Below are 20,240 nucleotides of genomic sequence, written 5' to 3'. Positions count from 1 at the left end.
TTTGATGTAAACAAATTATATTTCTTACTGAAGGCTCGTTTAGCTTGTGCTATTCGGCATTTTATATCGCTCCATCTTCGTCCATCTTTAGTAATTTTACTTCCCAAATAACAAAATTCTTCTACCTCCATAATCTTTTCTCCTCCTATTTTCACATTCAGTGGTCCATCTTTGTTATTTCTACTACATTTCATTACTTTTGTTTTGTTCTTGTTTATTTTCATGCGATAGTTCTTGCGTAGTACTTCATCTATGCCGTTCATTGTTTCTTCTAAATCCTTTTTACTCTCGGCTAGAATTACTATATCATCAGCAAATCGTAGCATCTTTATCTTTTCACCTTGTACTGTTACTCCGAATCTAAATTGTTTTAACATCATTAACTGCTAGTTCCATGTAAAGATTAAAAAGTAACAGAGATAGGGAACATCCTTGTCGGACTCCCTTTCTTATTAGGGCTTCTTTCTTATGTTCTTCAATTGTTATTGTTGCTGTTTGGTTCCTGTACATGTTAGCAATTGTTCTTCTATCTCTGTATTTGAACCCTAATTTTTTTAAAATGCTGAACATTTTATTCCAATCTACGTTATCGAAAGCCTTTTCTAGGTCTATAAACGCCAAGTATGTTGGTTTGTTTTTCTTTAATCTTCCTTCTACTATTAATCTGAGGCCTAAAATTGCTTCCCTTGTCCCTATACTTTTCCTGAAACCAAATTGGTCTTCTCCTAACACTTCTTCCACTCTCCTCTCAATTCTTCTGTATAAAATTCTAGTTAAGATTCTTGATGCATGACTAGTTAAACTAATTGTTCTATATTCTTCACATTTATCTGCCCCTGCTTTCTTTGGTATCATAACTATAACACTTTTTTTGAAGTCTGACGGAAATTCCCCTTTTTCATAAATATTACACACCAGTTTGTATAATCTATCAATCGCTTCCTCACCTGCACTGCGCAGAAATTCTACAGGTATTCCGTCTATTCCAGGAGCCTTTCTGCCATTTAAATCTTTTAATGCTCTCTTAAATTCAGATCTCAGTATTGTTTCTCCCATTTCATCCTCCTCAACTTCCTCTATAAAACCATTTTCTAATTCATTTCCTCCGTATAACTCTTCAATATATTCCACCCATCTATCGACTTTACCTTTCGTATTATATATTGGTGTACCATCTTTGTTTAACACATTATTAGATTTTAATTTATGTACCCCAAAATTTTCCTTAACTTTCCTGTATGCTCCCGTCTATTTTACCAATGTTCATTTCTCTTTCCACTTCTGAACACTTTTCTTTAATCCACTCTTCTTTCGCCAGTTTGCACTTCCTATTTATAGCATTTCTTAATTGCCGATAGTTCCTTTTACTTTCTTCATCACTAGCATTCTTATATTTTCTACGTTCATCCATCAGCTGCAATATATCGTCTGAAACCCAAGGTTTTCTACCGGTTCTCTTTATTCCGCCTAAGTTTGCTTCTGCTGATTTAAGAATTTCCTTTTTAACATTCTCCCATTCTTCTTCTACATTTTCTACCTTATCTTTTTTACTCAGACCTCTTGCGATGTCCTCCTCAAAAATCTTCTTTACCTCCTCTTCCTCAAGCTTCTCTAAATTCCACCGATTCATCTGACACCTTTTCTTCAGGTTTTTAAACCCCAATCTACATTTCATTATCACCAAATTATGGTCGCTATCAATGTCTGCTCCAGGGTAAGTTTTGCAGTCAACGAGTTGATTTCTAAATCTTTGCTTAACCATGATATAATCTATCTGATACCTTGCAGTATCGCCTGGCTTTTTCCAAGTGTATATTCTTCTATTATGATTTTTAAATTGGGTGTTGGCAATTACTAAATTATACTTCGTGCAAAACTCTAGAAGTCGGTCCCCTCTTTCATTCCTTCTGCCCAGCCCGTATTCACCCACTATATTTCCTTCCTTGCCTTTTCCAATGCTTGCATTCCAATCTCCAACTATTATTAAATTTTCATCTCCTTTTACGTGTTTAATTGCTTCATCAATCTCTTCGTATACACACTCTACCTCATCATCATCATGGGCGCTTGTAGGCATATAAACGTTAACAATCGTTGTCGGTTTAGGTTTTGATTTTATCCTTATTACAATGATTCTATCGCTATGCGTTTTGAAATACTCCACTCTCCTCCCTATCTTCTTGTTCATCACGAAACCTACTCCTGCCTGCCCATTATTTGATGCTGAGTTAATTACTCTAAAATCACCTGACCAAAAGTCGCCTTCCTCTTCCCACCGAACCTCACTAATTCCTACTATATCCACATTTGTCCTACTCATTTCCCTTTTTAAATTTTCTAGCCTACCAACCTTTTTTAAGCTTCTAACATTCCACGCTCCGACTCGTAGAATGTTATTTTTTAATTTTCTGGTGACCTCTTCCTTAGTAGTCCCCACCCGGAGATCCGAACGGGGGACTATTTTACCTCCGGAATATTTTATCAAGGAAGGCGCCTCCATTATTGCTATGTGAAAATGCAGAGAGCCACATTTTCTTGGAAAAAAAGCAGCTGTAGTTTTCCATTGCTTTCAGCTGCGCAGTACTCAGAGGACTGAGTGATGTTGATACGGCCGTTTAAGTCGTACTGACTCACGCCCCTAACAACTACTGAAAGAGCTGCTGCCCTCTTTCAGGAATCATTCCTTAGTCTGGCTCTCAACAGATACCTCTCCGATATGGTTGCACCTTCGGTCCAGCTACTCTGTATCCCTGAGCACTCAAGCCCCCTCACCAACGGCAAGGTCTCATGATTCATAGAGGAGGAGATTATTGATTATGTTGATAAAACTCATGTGATAAACTCAAACTTATGTTTGATTATGTTAATAAAACTCAAACTTAAATTCAGTAAAATAATATAATTATAAATGCATATTATACAATATAAATAATGGAAAAAAAATTAATTATACATATTGCTTCAAGTTAAATTATTGAATCAATATTTTCAAATTATGTTCACATTGGTTTGTATATAATACAGTAATGAATAATAATTATAAAGCTTGGATTTATAATAAGTTTCTTTATCAGCAATATTTTCCTAGTAATAAGTAAGTACATGTATGTCTTAATAATCGTCTTTACTAGTAAATCGGGTAATCTATATTGCTTATTGTACCTAAATTTTATAGATTAGGATTTCTTTAAATGTGTTGTTCAAATGTCCTTATGATATATAGGTGTATTCATCGACAAGTATCTTATTCCAATGAAGATTTAGTGTAAATAATGCATAAATATTGCATATAATAAATAAACAATGGGAAATCTATTGCACTATAATAAATAAACAAAACATAAATATCGAGAAATCTATTTTGATTGTGATTGTCATCCGCTACAACATATGTATATATTGTATGTATGTACATGTTTATGTTGTATGTATATATATATATATATGTATGTATGTATATATATATGTATGTATGTATGTATGTATGTATGTATATATGTATACATGTTGTGCGTGTCTGTACATGTATGTAGTATAATCATCTGTAAATCATTTAAAAGTGTAGAGCAGTATGAACGTGATGTAATAACATTAATATGCATTTAGCTTGAAAATACATTAACCAATAGATTAAATCATAACATGAGATTACAATTATAACATAATGTCTGAATAATTAATCAAATAATATATCTTGGAAATATCAAAAAGCTAGGGTTTACCTGGTAATGCCACTACAAATCTACCTTGATTGTTTCAAGTAAAATTGAGTTGAAAATGTTTTTCACAAATAGAACTTTCATTAAATGGAATATTAGTATTCATTTCCTCAATTTTCCAGAAGTTCTCAAGTGCAGTCAAAAGATTTGTAGAATCTTTTCGACAAATAAAAGATGCAATTGCTCTTTTACGTATGACTATTACCATGTACATCATTGGTAATACATAATGCAGTTTATAAAATTATGTTTTTGTTTGATTGCAGTTTAAATGACGAATGATTATTATTTTCAGACTTATTGTTTTTTTATTTAGATTTAATATTATTTATATGAATAAGAGTATTATGTTTTTGAGAACAAATCTTACATACATTACTAGAATAACATTTGTCAACTGAAAGACCTTTACCTAAACAATTGAAACAACAATTGTGATGTTCCAAAAATTCTTTCTGTTCATCAATAGAAAAATTAAAACTATCCTTACAACAATGTAAATAATGATTAGAATTATGAATTAGACATTGCTTATAATTAAATTTTGAATAACAGCTAAAATTATTTGCCTTATACTATTTGTTAACATTTATGTTAAAACGTCTAGTGTAGGATTTAGTTCCATTGTTCTGTTGTTGTCCCATGGAGTTATGTCTTAAGATGTCTTGTTGGTTTGACTTATCTGCATAAATATTTTCAAGCATCTGTCTTCTAAATTCAAGGAATTTATGAAATCTTTGAAGGTGGGAAACGTTTGAATTGAAAGTTTCATCTTTCGTAATCTGGAGGTATTGTAATCTAACTTTGATGTTAACAATTGATCAAGAATAAATTCGTGTGTATTGGTTGGAATATGAATTGCTTTAAGAGCACTGACATATGAAGATATTTTGATAAATTATCCAAAGATTCTACTTTTATAGAATTTAGTTTTAAAATACGATCTGCATTATGAGGCCATTAAATACTTATTGTTAAAACGCCTTTTTAATAGAGCTAGTGCAATTGTGTAATTTTCATTTGTAATTGGTAAATTTTTAATAATAGCTAATGCTTCGTCCTTCAAGAAGAATTTACAAAAACTCCACTATCTGAGTTTTTGTAAATTACTTAAATCGTTGCTATTATGTAATAAATCGCTAAATAAGCATTACCTCTGAAAAATGGTTGTAGTTGCGTTTGCTTAGTTGCTGTAACTGCATTGACTTCTTGATCAATTGTCGTTTGCTTAATAATATCTATTAAACGTTGTAATTTACATTTAAAACTGCATAAATCGTCTTCAATCTGTACCCGATTTGACCCATCATCTTCCATTTCAAGTTGTGTTTGAATGGCATCATATTTGCCTTGCAACTCTTGAAGGTTTCTTAGTTTAATTTGTAAAAGATGAATATCAACTTGAGAAATATCATATTTTTCAATAAATGTACCGATTCTTGTTATATAGGATTTAATTGATCTTCTCTATCTAATTAATTGTTCTCTGTTCATTATGAATTAACAATGTTAAATATAAATATGAATTAAATAAGAAATAATTAAATGAAATTTCTTGATGGTAATGAAGAAATAAGTTGTTGTAGGCTTTATTACATTTTGGCAACTTTAATAACTCCTTTTTGATTAACCATAAATTGATATTTTGAAAGATTTGTAATATATAACCTGGATTGCCTTTGATTGAAGAGTGCCACAAAAAATCATATCTTCACATATCTGTGGCACGGAGGACCAAAAAATTATTTGAAAACTGTGCCTAAGTGCACATTTCATTCAGATAATATCACGCTGCATTATTAATATCTTTAAATAAAGTCCTTGTTAGTCTGATCAATATATGTTTTATTTGTACTTAATTTATAACACATTTAGATACATTGTCACTTATTTAAATATTATATCATTAGTAAATTATCTCACATTGTTAAGTTTAAAATAGTGTACATATAGAATATTAATGTTTAAAGAGTGTTATACATATGCTTCACATAAGTAATAAGCAAAGAGTTCCATAGTTTATTTACCATAAATTTTTACAATTATGGAAAAACAATGGTGGGATCACATTACTTATGCAAAAGGAGACTATTTTGAGAGGAAAGTAGGCCAATAACTTACAAAGTTTTTTATGGGTTAATTTTGAGAACTTATGGTTAGCACCTCCTAATACAGTCAGTAGAATTCATTATATATTATTTATTATATTCATTATATTTTTAAATAAAATTATGTACTTTTTCATTTTGAATTTTGTCATCTTAATTTTATTTTGTTCTAGCTTACATAAAAGATAGTTGTGGAGTTTGGTATACATTTAATGATCAGTTTGTTGAAAAATCAAAAGGAAAAACATTAAAATTGCATTTAGAAGAAAAAGATGGTAGGTATATTTTCTTATCACTTTGTCTTAATAGTGACGTTCTTAAAAAGTAATCGATATTTGTATTCTTAAAGATGATCTTAACTCACACGTTAATCATAAAAGTTTGGATTAAGAAAAATAAAGTTATTTATGTGAGAATTGTAAGTATTGAGAGGTATTTGATAACATGAATTGGAATAAAGTATTTAAAATTTTAAGGCACATATTATATTAGAAAAAGAAAAGTTCTCTAAGAATTTGGTTACTGGGAGTAGAAGATCAAGAGAGACAGACTATAGCATAGTAAAAAAATTATTCTTATTAGAATAAAAGAAAAGAATATGATGAAGTGTGATAAAAGGAAAATAATAGTGTATTAGGTACCCACATTTGTTTAGTATAGTAATGAGAGAAAGCATAGAAGATAAAATAAAAACTGTAGGAAGTGACAAAAGGTTTGGATGGGAAATATAAATATGTAGGATGTAAAAAATATATTGAAGTTAAAAGATTGGGGCTGAACTGAAAGTAATGTAGAACTGGATAAAACCAGTCAAGAACATGGAAGGAAAAAATTATGTACATGAATGGATTGGTGTTGCTGATTAATTGCAAGCATCTTTCGTTTATTAAAATTTTTTTTTTAGCTGTGTTCATGAGAAACACTAATATTATTTGAAATATAAATAATGAAATAATAATAGATTTATGTAAAATAATAAATAGTACAAATTTCATTATTTGTATTTTATATATATAATACCAGTGGTGCCATGTTGCTAAAATTTATCTAATAATATTAATTATTTTGGTTGGGATGAGTTAGTCAAAGTGTGATAATTCATCTTGGATTATTCAATAAAATAACAGAATTTAGGATTACTCTTAAGTAACGTGATAACACAGTTTATCTGGGTAGTTTATTATCTTGACTAGGATTAAATATATACTAAGTGACCAATCATAAATCAAAAATAAATTCTCATAATTCTCATAAAACTAACTTTAGTAATTACAGTTCAGACCTCGACTTTTCTTTGTGTGTATTCTTTACAAACTATCGTGAGATGTGTACGGTTACAATATTCTTTATTAAATTATGTGACTATTATCATAATCTATTTTTTAGGAATCTAAAATTGGAAAAAATTGAATTGTATTTTTCAATTTATATAGCCTTTTACTCATTTTTGAATTTTCAATATCTGAATAAAATTCTGGAGAATTTATACAAATTGTTTAATTCTTTAGCGTGTTATTTGGAAAAAAAATTCCTGCATCTGATCAGTAGTGTTAGTTATTATTAGTTGGATTGGTAATGCAGCAAATGCAATTTTGTTAGTATTTAATGCCTTATAATTCTCACATCAGTTCTAATGTACCATAGAGCGTCGTTGTCTTTGTATGGTACCTTATATTTTTTACTATTATAGTTTTTTTTAACTGGGATCTATTTGACCATTTTTGTTATATAATTAATTTAATTCAGTTTATTTATTAGGTATATTGTGTTGAGAAGGTCAGAATTATTGTTACTGGCACAGCTTGTCCATACTATAATAATATTTTTACTGATATTTAAACTTCTCAAAAACACATTACTTTTACAATAGAGTTGATGGAAAAGTCAAAATGTGGCCGAGTTCAAAGTTCTTTGATGTATGATTATATATGATTAATATTTAGGTATTATTACCTAAATAACATAATTTTGTGTTTATAATAGCTCTGATAAAGGTTTGCTTTGTTTTTTAGTTGTAATATTAAACATTCCACAGTGATTGGAATAACAATAGTAAACTGTAGTATTGTTACTCTGGATTTTCTTTATTTTAAACATGTAGAATATCGATAAAAATATATGTATGATATTACTGACATATATGTGATTTCATATGTTTTAGATAAATCAAAACCAAATAGTCAGCGATTACCAAAGGGTTTCCTTTCTTCAACTCAGGCATACATGTTGGTCTATACCAGGAATGATGCAGAACAAAATATTCCACCTGAACAGTCTATAGATGTAAATGACCTTTGTGAAAGGTTGCAAGTTTATATTAAACGTCATAATGATAAATTTAAATTTATTATCGATGAAGAAACCTGTCTAAGGGCAAGTACATTTTATGATCTCAATGTATATTTTATTGTTTACATTTAATTTTATAGTAATTTGTTGTAATAAGTGCTGACCAGTGACTCAAAAAATTTAAATTATAATGAGCTGTTGGTATGAAAGTCATGTGGAAAGTAGTATGCATTTTGTAATAAAAAAAAATTGACGAAAAATGTTTTTAACAAAACTTATTTAACATAAACATAGACGTTATTTATGAGCACCTATATGGTTTTTTCTGTTTACTAAGCTCTGAGAAACCCAACTTGCCCAAATTTTTCTGTACTTGAGATGAATAAGTGACAATTTATTAGATAATGTTGTAAGAAACAAATGGAAAATTTTCTCTAATTTCATCAACCATGATATGCTGATCCTGTTTGATGAATTTATTAACACGATACAGAAAATTATCTGTAATGACAGACATGTGATAGATAGTTTACTCATCAACATGGATGCTCTCTTCTACATTAAAATTTTTATATTATCATATCTTACTGACGATTCATCCATCACTTTTCTATAAACTTCCTTGATTTGATGGTATACATCTCATGGTTACTTATTTCTTGCATTAGAAAATTAGATCATTGATTTTAATAAATATAGAGCAGCAATCCTTACTTTCTTATTCATTTTAAACATGCTTGGTAACAATATAAGTGTGAAGAACACAATGAGATCTTGCATAGATGAAGTAGGCACATGACGGAAACCAGCTGAAGAAGAATAAACATGCATGGTAAGGTTGTATGAACTGGTTTTACTTTCCATATGACTCATGTGTTACTGAATTTTTATATTTCAATCTAGTATCCACAGTTTTTCAACACTTCTCTCCTGTTTAAAAAAATTAATCAAATGAAAGCATGTGTAGAATTATGTGTAAATGGTAGTATGTATGTATATGTTTAAATATACTTTGGCTGTTTGATTTTGGAAACTTAATTTTAGAGAGATGAGGCTACGGTTAGTTTGCTTTAAGGCATTTGTTAGAGTTTAGCAATAGTAGCACGTGCGCATTTCCTTCCTCAACTGGGTTCGTGCTGTCAATATCAGTGCGTGTGCAGTCAGCAAAAGAAATGAGGTGCAAATAATTGTGTTTATATTGGTATTTAGATTGTGTTAATATTGTGTTTTTTATAACATAAATGTATTATTCTATTTATATCAAATTGTAAATATGCCTCTTAAAACATCATGCAACTGGAGAAGCTCTTTTCAGTAATTCTGACTATGATCGTACTGTCTCTGTAGCTGACTGAGTTTTTGTCCTTGATGAAAATGCATGCATACTCCTTGTTTTGGAGGGGGCAATTTTACAATTTACACAGCTATGTCCAGTTGCCAATAATAAATGGCCGAAATACTTGTATTTTAGTTCTGATTGAGTCGACTTTGAGTTTTATTTATAAAATATATAAACATTAAAGTATTAAGACAAAAAACAATTTCAGTATTGATTTTAGATTGTACCTTAATCAGATTATCTCCATATAATTCAATGTATTCACTAAAACCTTTGAAAGAACTGTTTTGGATTGACATTCAACTGTGTCATCATGGTTTTATGTTATTCAGATGGTTTTTAAATTGAGACCTTTTAAGAACATTTTCAGCTGTATAAAATAAACAGAAATCATAAGCCATACCTGAAAAATTAGATGTCTGGTGAACTTGGGAAATTACTTGTTCTTTAAAATTTTATAATTAGGTATAAGTATTGTGTGAGTGTATATTGATGATAAAACACTCCTGAATAATAGATAAATTCAAGAACATTTTTATGTTCCGTTTTACTCACCTTTTTAATACAAATCATTGTGTCCAGTGAAAGTTAGCAAGAACTTACGAGGTCTGTTCAGAAAAATTACCAAACTTTATTTTTTTAATATTTGTTATTAATTTTATAGATTATAGATTATTGGTTCTTGTCCCCTTCAAAGTACTCCACTCCCCTATTCATACACTTTTCCCAGCGGTGTTTTTACTTCACGAAGCAGTCCTGTATGGTCTAACAGTCTCAAAATGGTATCCTTTTATCACTAATTTTAATTTTGAAAATAAGAAAATATTTCAAGGTGCCAGGTCTGGTGAGTAGGGAGGCTGAGGAAGGACAGTCATTTAATTTTTTGCACAAAACTGATGAAATGACAAACCTGAGTATGCGGGCACATTATCGTGCGTGAAGGAATCATAAGTTGTCTTCCCACAACTCTGGTCTTTTTTTGTGGATTTTTTCATGAAATCATTGTAAAACGCCTTGATAGTATGATGAATTCATTGTTTCACCTTTAGGCAAGAATTCAAAATGCACATTTCTATTAAAATTGAGTAAAACAGAGAGCGTCACTTTGACCATTGGATCAAGACTGACAGGTTTTCTTAGGGCATGGAGAACCTTTGCCAATCCATTGAAAACCATTCATAACATTGCGTACAACCTAGAGCATCAAAAGCTTGTTTCAAAAGTTGAAACGTTTCTATGAAAGTTTTTCCAGTTTCACGCAAAATTTTACGTAGTATTGTTGCTTCCAAAAATTGTACATTACAAAAATTGCTACTAACACTTAAACATGTTGCACTCAAATGATAATAACACAGAAACTAAATGGAAATATCAACAATCCAAGAACATGTGGTTACAGAGAAGGTTATGCGAAACACAGTGCTGCTACCTGCATGTCACTAAATATCAATGTTGGCATGTAATTAAAAATGTTCAGTTATTTTCTGAACAGACTTGTTACTTTGTCTCAACATTGATATACCAAACTTTTGGCAAAACTTGATGCTGTAGCATTGTTCAGCACATTCTGTCATCATGCACAAAATTATATATTATGATTAAAATATTTAATACAATTATGTACAAAGATTAAAAAGCTGTGATTACTAACAAGAATAGACAAAAATCATGCATACTTGTACTTGTTAAGATTAATTACAGCACTAGCTAAAAGTCTTACCTCTTGAATCCAGAAACAGAAAAATAAAAAAAAGGTGGATACTTTCTGAACAGATCTTATATACTGTTAAGATTTTTATTGAAATACTTACAAGGTATGCATTTATGAATTTTTGTAAAATAAAAGTGTGGATATGGACATTGGCTATTAATAAATTCCAGTTGCATGTAAAAGTATAACCATAAAAGGAGAACATTTTAATAAATGTGGTTTTATACTATTGGTATGTGGTTTTTATACTATTACATAGTGAGACTATTTTATTTATATCATCTGTTTTTTTGTGTTTATACTTGAGATTTACAGCTCTAAATATTTCTACAGCCTGTACAAGTAAAAGTTATTTATTAGAGATCTGTTACTGACTTACCCAATTTTTTAGTTTTTTTACTCCACTTATTATTTTTTTCTATAATTTTTATTTTTAAATTATTGCCAAATTTATTTGTTCTTAAACATTTTTGTTTAAACATTTGTAATAGAAAACTCTTAAGATTTATTCTCTTTGGATATATTTTTGCCATCAAATTTTTTTCTTTTATATAAATGATATGTATATTTTTGTAAATGTGTACAGTGATCAGCATGCATGCAGCTCAACATTTATATTAGAAATATAGACCACATGGTCAAACAATGTCATTTTAATAACATTGAATGACTAATTTAAAAAATATTGTAGTTAAGCTAACTAAGACAGAGTTTACACATACAAGCATATCATATTAAACAGTTTTTGATTTATTAAATTTAATAATATCTTTCATAATATTGTAAATACTATGTACATGTACTGTAATATATAAAGTTTAACATACAATACAAAAAAAAAATATTAAGAGATAAATTTTAAATCTAGTAATTAGATAAGTAGGAATAAAATAACAAATGAGTTATCTGAACTATTTTAAATTTCTCTCTTTTTTATCATATGTTTGTCCTGCTCTTTAAGTGAAGTGATAACTAAATTTGTTCTATTAACTTTATTAAGTGAATGTAGTTTTTGTTTTAGTTTTAAATACTACTGAGTGAATTTAATGGATTTTTCCTTTTTAATTTGCATAAAGCAGTATTTAATTACATTAAGATTTTCATTATTACTTTCTGATAGAAAATCCTTTTTTGAAATTGAAACTTGATGGAAATAAAGTTCTGAGTGGTCAGAGTAGAGGGAAACGGTAAGCAGAGTGTATAAGTTGATGTACGAAGAGGACACTAAATAATGTCTAATTCTAGTGAATAAGAGGCTGAGAAAGCTATCAGGAGTGTCATTTTGGCACATATCAAAAATCAATGAAGAATTACAGTCCATGTTAGAAGTGGATTGCAAAGATCAGAATACTGCAATTCTTTTTGATGCTCAACAAATAATGAAGAAAATTACAAGCAAAAATAGGCTTGGATGATTTCAACATGTGTCAAAAGACAAGTGTAAATGCTTTATTTAAAAGAAAAATGTTTTCATGCATCAAAATTACTGTGTTCTTTTCAAAAAAGAATTGGATTTCAGGGAAGTGAAAAAAAAAATTAGAATCATCTTGAAATAACTAGGGTTCAAGTGAAAAAATTACTGAAAGTCCATCTGTTTTGATAGAAAGGTCAGATATGTGAGAAAAGGGGATTACACATCCCTTACTATTACTACTTAAAAATAATAATAGGGTGCAAATTGACATATTATGTTTATAAATGAATTATGTGTTCTCATCACATTGCTTGAATAAAAGCTTGGTCACATTCTTCAAAAGGAGGTATAAGAATACAGATAGCTTGCTGGTGGAGAGAAGGGATTTGTCCCAAATCCATTAAATATGTGGAAGGCTGACCAGAGTTCAGACGATTTTCATGATCAAATGAATAGAAGCAATTATTTGAAGTAGATAACTGAAAAACAGTTTCCCAACTTTCAACCCAGTTCCTTGTTATTGATAATGTATCATGCCACCACAATCATCCTAACTCCCTTAGGTGAAGACACCTTGTGACAATCCTGGTCGCCACACCACCCCCTCAATTTGTAGCCCTTATGGGCTTTACTGGAAGTTGCCTTTTAGACCTTCCAAATTTGCTAACAACACAGATATCAGTTTGGCCTATATCAGGATATCGCCAATGCAAATAGCTTTGTAGACATTTCTGTCACTGTATTTACACAATCCACTATTGCTTTTGTATGGGTTCTTCTAGCTACAACCACAACCACCTACCCACAATATTTACTTTGTTCCAATAGCATGAAAGAAGAAATGTTAAACTGGTTACTTAAAATGAAATCAATGAAAATTTTTTGAAGCCTCAGCCTCCATCCTGATTTAAATGCAATTTACTAATTTAGGCTGATGTAAAAAAATATGTCATGAAACAGAAAAACGGTTTGAGTCCAGAATATGGATTTCTGAGTGCAATCATCTGAAGAAACAGAAATACCTGAGTCAGGTGCTAATGATAAGTGGCTACTTTGATTCCATTCTTAATTCATATAAAATGGACATAACAACAGAGACTTTGGTTATTAGAGTAGAACTTACTTATTTACCATCAATTACCATTAGTTATTTACCATTAATTAAATTTTACCACTCCTGGTAAAATTTAGCTGCTTTACTATTGTTACATCTTAGACTTCAAAAACTTAGTTTTTATTTTAAGAGTTATAACTGTAAAGAATTTATTTTTAAAAGAGTTATTAATTTTAGGTCAGAATAAATTGCTCCACTTGTAATCATTTATTCCTAAGTTTTCTTAAACAAAATTGTTTCTTGTAATAGTAAAAAATGGTAAAAAAGATATAGGACTTGTAATAGTAAGGAAGGAAGAAGTACTTTGTAGATGAAAAGAATATTTTAGTGAATTACTAACCCAAATCGAATGATAGAAAGGATAGGACAAGGATGAAGGGAGTGAGGAGAGAAGAGGGAGTTAGGATTTTACATAATGATAAAGGAGGTAGAGGATGCTTTAAGAGAAATGAAATGAGGCAGTAAAGTACCAACAGTTGATGAGGTAAGCACTGAGATGATGAAGGCTGCAGGAGTTTGTAGTTTACAGTGGCTGTACAGACTGTTCAGAAGTACATTAAAAATGAAGGTCATTCCAGATGACTGGAGAAAGGGAATAATAATCCCCATATTTATAAAAAGGGACAAGATGTTTTGTATTAATTACAGATAGAATTACATGGATCGAATTTGATGGAGAAATTTTATGGAAGGCCCAATTCGAGCGAACTTTGGATTAAAGGGAACTGAAAATGATGATGGGTAGTAAAAAATGGAACTTACAGATAAGTATGATAAAACATAAATTTTACAAACTGTAATGTCATTGTAAAACCATAATATTGAAAAATTACTTTATTATTATTAACTGCAAAAAACAACATACATTTATGCCATGGTTAAAATAATGTACAATTGAAATAAAATAAATAAAATTCATATATAATTTAAATAAAAACAAACTATTTAGAGTTTTGAAATAATTGCTTCTTTGGCAGATGGGAATATTTTTGACTTGTAAAGTACCATATTTCATGCCATCATAGCTGCTGGCCACTTTTCATGTTTACCTCATAAATTTTCAAGCATCTGCATATACAGATTACATTTTCAAGTTGCAAATGAAATCTCAGTAATGGTAATTTAGCTGTATGTGATGTTTATAGTCTAAGTAAATTTTTGGTCAACTGTGTTAAATTTGTTAATAAAAGTAAGTTGTTTCTCTGTATGATATGTATAACGTGTATTACTTATACGTAATACCAATTGAGCATTGAAGTTTTAAGCTCATACCTAATGTCACTGAAGATGAAGATGATGTGGTAAATATTAAAGATATTTATACTTCATTTTATTTATTTCGAAAATCAAGGTTGCGCCTTTCTATTAATAATGATATTATTTATTATAAGAAACCTTATTTCTGTAGTACTTTATTAGGATAATGAGTTTTCAGTAGAAATTTACTATATTTTATTTTTTGTTAAGGTTACGTACTGTTATGTTAGTTATTATTACGTTACTGCATTTTGTTGGCAATTTGTGTACCAATTATATATATCAAGTTTTTGGTTTAGTAGCTTTGGTTGATGTATTTTCATTCATTGCATTGGTTTATTCAACCTAGTTTTTATTATAACTTTTAGGAAATAGTTATCATGTCACATAATTATTTTATTTTCTTTTTTGCAAAAAGTTAAAATAAGCAATAAAAATATCCAATTAAAACAAGATTTATTGATAACTATAATGTTACATAATTTTTTATGGTGTAAAATATATTCATTGAAGAAGTAAATACATTTTTATGCATAACTTCTCAGTCAAAGAACAATGCATATTAAGTGCAGTTACCGCAGAAAAACTTAAATTTAAAATTAGAGTGTGGGTAGACCTAAGCCCCCTTACATTTTTATATGTTTATGTAACTTCTTTATTAATTTCTTTTCTGTAATTAAATTGTTTGTAATTGTTGTTTATGTATTTATAGACGTGCTACATTGAAAGTCATAATGAACTGAAAGAAAAAATGTCTTCATTAATTAATTTTTTACCAGTTGAAAATGAATTGCAGTGGTCATCTATAGAAGTAGTATCAACTGACTGGATTAAACATTGGTTAAAAAATGCTGAAGATAAAGTAGATTGTATAGATCATTTTAAATTTGTTTGCCCACATGATCGTTTGAATCCAGATCATGTAAATAGTGTAAAATATATAAGAAAGGAAGCTGTAAGTGATTATTATTGTTATTATTATTACTATTATTATTTTGTTGTATTGAAAATGCTTATCTTTTTTTGTTTGTTATTTATTATTTAGTGTTGGGGAATCAGTTCACATAACATCTCTTATCCAAATTTACAATCACTCCATTTTACAATCATTTTCCCTATACAGTCTAATTTTAATAAATTTTCACTTTTTATGTCCAGATTATTATTTTTTTCATACTTTTCTTCAGTTGTGTGTCTGTTCATAGTTCTGTTTTATTCCTGTCTTTGTTTTCCCAAAAATAATTCTAAATTCAGTCTCTGCAACTTACATGGCACTCTTTAGTTCTTATTCTTTTTCTAATGTTAATGAGTACATAAGGTATTATAAGGTTAAGGTATTATAAATTAATGAAGATGAAAATAAAAAAAATATACTTGTATTTATGAATACAAGCTTAAGCTCCTTGTTAAAGGCTGTCAACAGCATTTTTAGTAAGTTGTGCACTCTGCAGCATGTAAAATCAAATTTCTTCAGTTTTTGAAATTTTGTTTCATATTCAACAAACATTTAAGTATCCCCTATTATTTTATTTTCTTCTCTTTTAATCAATACTAAAATATTTTAATAATATAAATCATTTATAAATTATTTGATTGCCTACAGACAGAAAGCATAATTTCATGGATTTTATGTAGCATATGAGTACCACCCTCAGTTTTCTTTTTCATATTAACATTTCTTTGGTAATTACAAGGTTGGTTCGGAAAGTTCATAGTGAGATACAGAGATACCGCTAGTAGGTTCAAATGGAGATTTGTAGTTAATGTAATATCCATTAAATGGCATACTGAACAGTTTCAAACATGTCTTCTCAATTATTTAATTGTTATGGTTAAGAGATAGTAGATGAGTGTTGTTTTGTGCAAAAGAATAAAATTGAAATTTGAGCAGTAATAAAATATTTGATTTTGAAACATTTAAATCCGACGGATATAAAAAAATCTGTTAGATTCAACATTAAATGAATCTTCTCCATGTTTTTGATGGTAAGGAAGTGGCCAGCTGAATTCAAATGCGATCAAACCTCCATCTTTGATGATGAGCATTCAGGACAGCCTGCAACCGCCATGACCGATGAAAACATCCCAAAAATTCACAATGCGATATTAAAAGATCAACGATTGAAGATACGCAAGCTTGCAGAGATTGCAAAAATATCAGTAGACCATACTCACAACATCTTACACAAGCATTTGGGTATGAGAAAGCTGTTAGCACAATGGGTGCTGTGTTTTTTAATGGTTGATCAGAAACGCTCTCAAATGAACATTTACAGCAGGGTTTGAACATGTTCAGTCGTAGTTCAACTGAATTTTTGTAACGTTTTATTAGTGCTGATGATACGTGGATTCATTATTATTCATGGCCACTGTTTTTAGGGATGTTCAAGGTGTGGTGTTCATAGACTACCTGGAAAAAGGAAAAACGATCACTAGAGAATATTGCAGCATTGTTGGAGCAGTTGAAGGAGGCCATTAAGACCAAACATCCACATTTGGGCAAGAAAAACCATGGGCTTTTTCACCATGACAATGCACCCGTGCATACGCTTTCTGTTGTTGCTAAAATTCATGAACTGCGCTTCGAATTGCTTCAACATGCACCCACCATATTTGCCAGATTTAGCTTTGAATGATTATTTCCTCTTCTTGACTTTGAAGAAGTGGCTTGGTGAGCAAAGATTTGTCTCAAATGACAAAGTCATAGCTGAGACAGATGTCTACTTTACAGAACTTGAGAAATTGTATTTTACTGAAGGAATAAATAAATTCCCATTAAAGCCCATCAGGGCAAGGAATGGGGGGGGGGGCGACTGGAATTGCCACAAGGTGGGTGTCTTTCCGTACAGGGGTTGGAATGAAGGAATAAATAAGCTGGAAAAGTGATGGACTAAGAGCATTAATTAAAGGTGACTATGTTAAAAAATAAAAAAAATGTTTGGCAAGAAATTTTGTGTTTTCTTTCTTAGGCTATGAACTTTTCGAACCACCCTCGTATATTAGTTTTATACATTAAGTATTTCAAGATAAAATTTGTAGGAATTTTTAAAATCCTGTAGTCTAGCAAAGATAACTGAATTTGTTTAATTGCTTATGTATCAATGGTTTATCTTAATATGTACAATACTGCATAGCCAATGTACTCTTTTTGTCACCTAAAACATTGATATGTACTTCTGCTGCAAATCAGAATTACCCAGTTAATGCAGTGAAAATTTGGGCATTGCTGCAAAATGAAATTAATTTTGATCTTGAGACCAGAGTAAGAAACCAAAGTATTGAAAATTTGTGGGGAATCCTCAATCATGCTCTGTGGCACTGTGAGGCACTTTGTAGAAAGCTATTTGTCCGAATTATGTAGTTTGTGTTATCAGAGATGCAAACCTGTTTGCATCTCTAATAATACCTCCTCCTCTTAGATGATATCACCAAAATTGCTTTCAGAATGGAACATGTGACTATTAGGTAATTAAGGTTCTTGTTTAAATTCATAGAAATGTTAATAGAAAAAAATGAGGATGATACCTGTATATATGAGGGCTGTTCAGAGATTTATGTGCCTGACAAAGAAAACACAAGGTTTTCAGAAATAAAAAAAAAAAATTTAATGTAGTTATCTTGGAATTTGATGCACTTTTTCTAAATTCGGAATACCTTTAGTGTAATGCAATTTGTCCAACAATGCAAAATAAGCGGTTGTCTCAGCTGTAACCTCATCATTTGAAGGGAATCTTCATTCAAGAAGCCATTGCTTCAGGTTTGGGAAGAGGAGTAATTGCTGGGAGTCAACTCTGGTGAATATGGCACATGTGGAAGTACTTTGAAGCAACAATCTGAGATGTGAGTGCAAACACATTATAGAGATGAAGAGCACTTTTTTAACCAGAAATGGATGTTTAGCCTGAATATCAGCACCATTCATTTGATCCAGTTGTTTAGCATAACATTTGTCAGTGATGTTCCTGCCTTTTTCCAGGTAGTGTATGGTACCTGGAATTCCAGAAAACTAGCTATAAATTTTCCTGCAGTGGAATTGTTTTAATTTTCTTTGGTGTACTTTCACCTGCTCCCATCCACTTGTTTTCTCTAACATGTTGTGATGAATCTGTGTTTCATCTACTTCAGTAAATGTTGAAGAAATTCCGTGGAATCACATTTAAGTAATGCCTGAACACTTCTCAAGGGTATTAAGAATTACTTAAATGTGATTCCACGGAATTTCTTCAACATTTACTGAAGTAGGTGAAACACAGATTCATCATAACATGTTAGAGAAAACAAGTGGATGGGAGCAGGTGAAAGTACACCAAAGAAAATTAAAACAATTCCACTGCAGGAAAATTTATAGCTAGTTTTCTGGAATTCCAGAAACCATACACTACCTGGAAAAAGGCAGGAACATCACTGACAAATGTTATGCTAAACAACTGGATCAAATGAATGGTGCTGATATTCAGGCTAAACATCCATTTCTGGTTAAAAAAGTGCTCTTCATCTCTATAATGTGTTTGCACTCACATCTCAAATACCCTTGAGAAGTGTTCAGGCACATGCATTTTTAGTTGATTTTTAACAAATGGTGGTGCACTTTGAACAGTAACCTTATACCCAAAACATTGTGTAAAATTTAGTGGACGTGGTCTATCAAGATATTTGCAATATCAGCAAGCTTGTATACCTTTACTCAGCAGTCATTTAAAATGGTATTATGAATTTTTTAATTTCATCAGTTGTAGCAGTTTTTGGGCAACCTGAGTTTTCATCATTTTGAATTGATATATAACCATGTTTAAATTTGGCATGTTTAAAAGGGAAAGAATCTTTTAAAGTGGATTCTAACTCTTTTTGTACATCCATCTGGGTTAACGTTTAAAACAGAGTTTTTTATAACAGCTACAACTTCAGTTTTATCCATTTTTTAGAAAATGTCAAAACTGTTTGCTTTAACAAGCCAACAGCATATATATTTGTCGTGTTTTTCAAATATGTTAGTTATTTGGTCATATTTGTGCAATCTCCTTGTCAGGCCGAGAGTTTTCTGAACGACCTTGCTATATTCAACCCAATTTCATTCATGTTTTGATAAGTGGAATAATTCATGTGGAATGATTTCATTCATGTTTTGGAGACATGACGAAGGATGAAATAGTTTATTACTCATTTAGTAAGAACAGTGGTAATAAAAAATTATATTTTCATGAAGCAATCAATTTAGTCTGAAAAGACAAGTACATGCTCAAACTCACTTTCTTGTAGATTAGTTCACTACATTATAAATTTTCTTGAGCT

The 20,240-nt window shown here is 30.2% G+C and overlaps 1 protein-coding gene across 3 annotated transcripts in view; it reads left to right on the top strand.

Annotated features, from left to right (window-relative positions):
- The window catches only part of LOC142319489 (ubiquitin carboxyl-terminal hydrolase 48-like), a 417,524-nt gene that overhangs the window by 68,279 nt on the left and 329,005 nt on the right, over positions 1–20,240 (top strand). For all 3 annotated transcript variants that reach the window (XM_075356825.1, XM_075356833.1, XM_075356843.1), the window contains exons 7-9: positions 6,001–6,102; positions 7,989–8,200; positions 15,664–15,906. In XM_075356825.1, coding sequence (XP_075212940.1) covers positions 6,001–6,102; positions 7,989–8,200; positions 15,664–15,906 — 557 coding nt within the window. The remainder of the gene's footprint in view (positions 1–6,000; positions 6,103–7,988; positions 8,201–15,663; positions 15,907–20,240) is intronic.

This window comes from Lycorma delicatula, chromosome 1, assembly GCF_047948215.1.
Source record: "Lycorma delicatula isolate Av1 chromosome 1, ASM4794821v1, whole genome shotgun sequence".
NCBI lineage: Eukaryota > Metazoa > Arthropoda > Insecta > Hemiptera > Fulgoridae > Lycorma > Lycorma delicatula.
The sequence above is the reverse complement of the archived record's forward strand: the minus strand, read 5'-3'. Positions and strand labels throughout refer to the sequence as shown.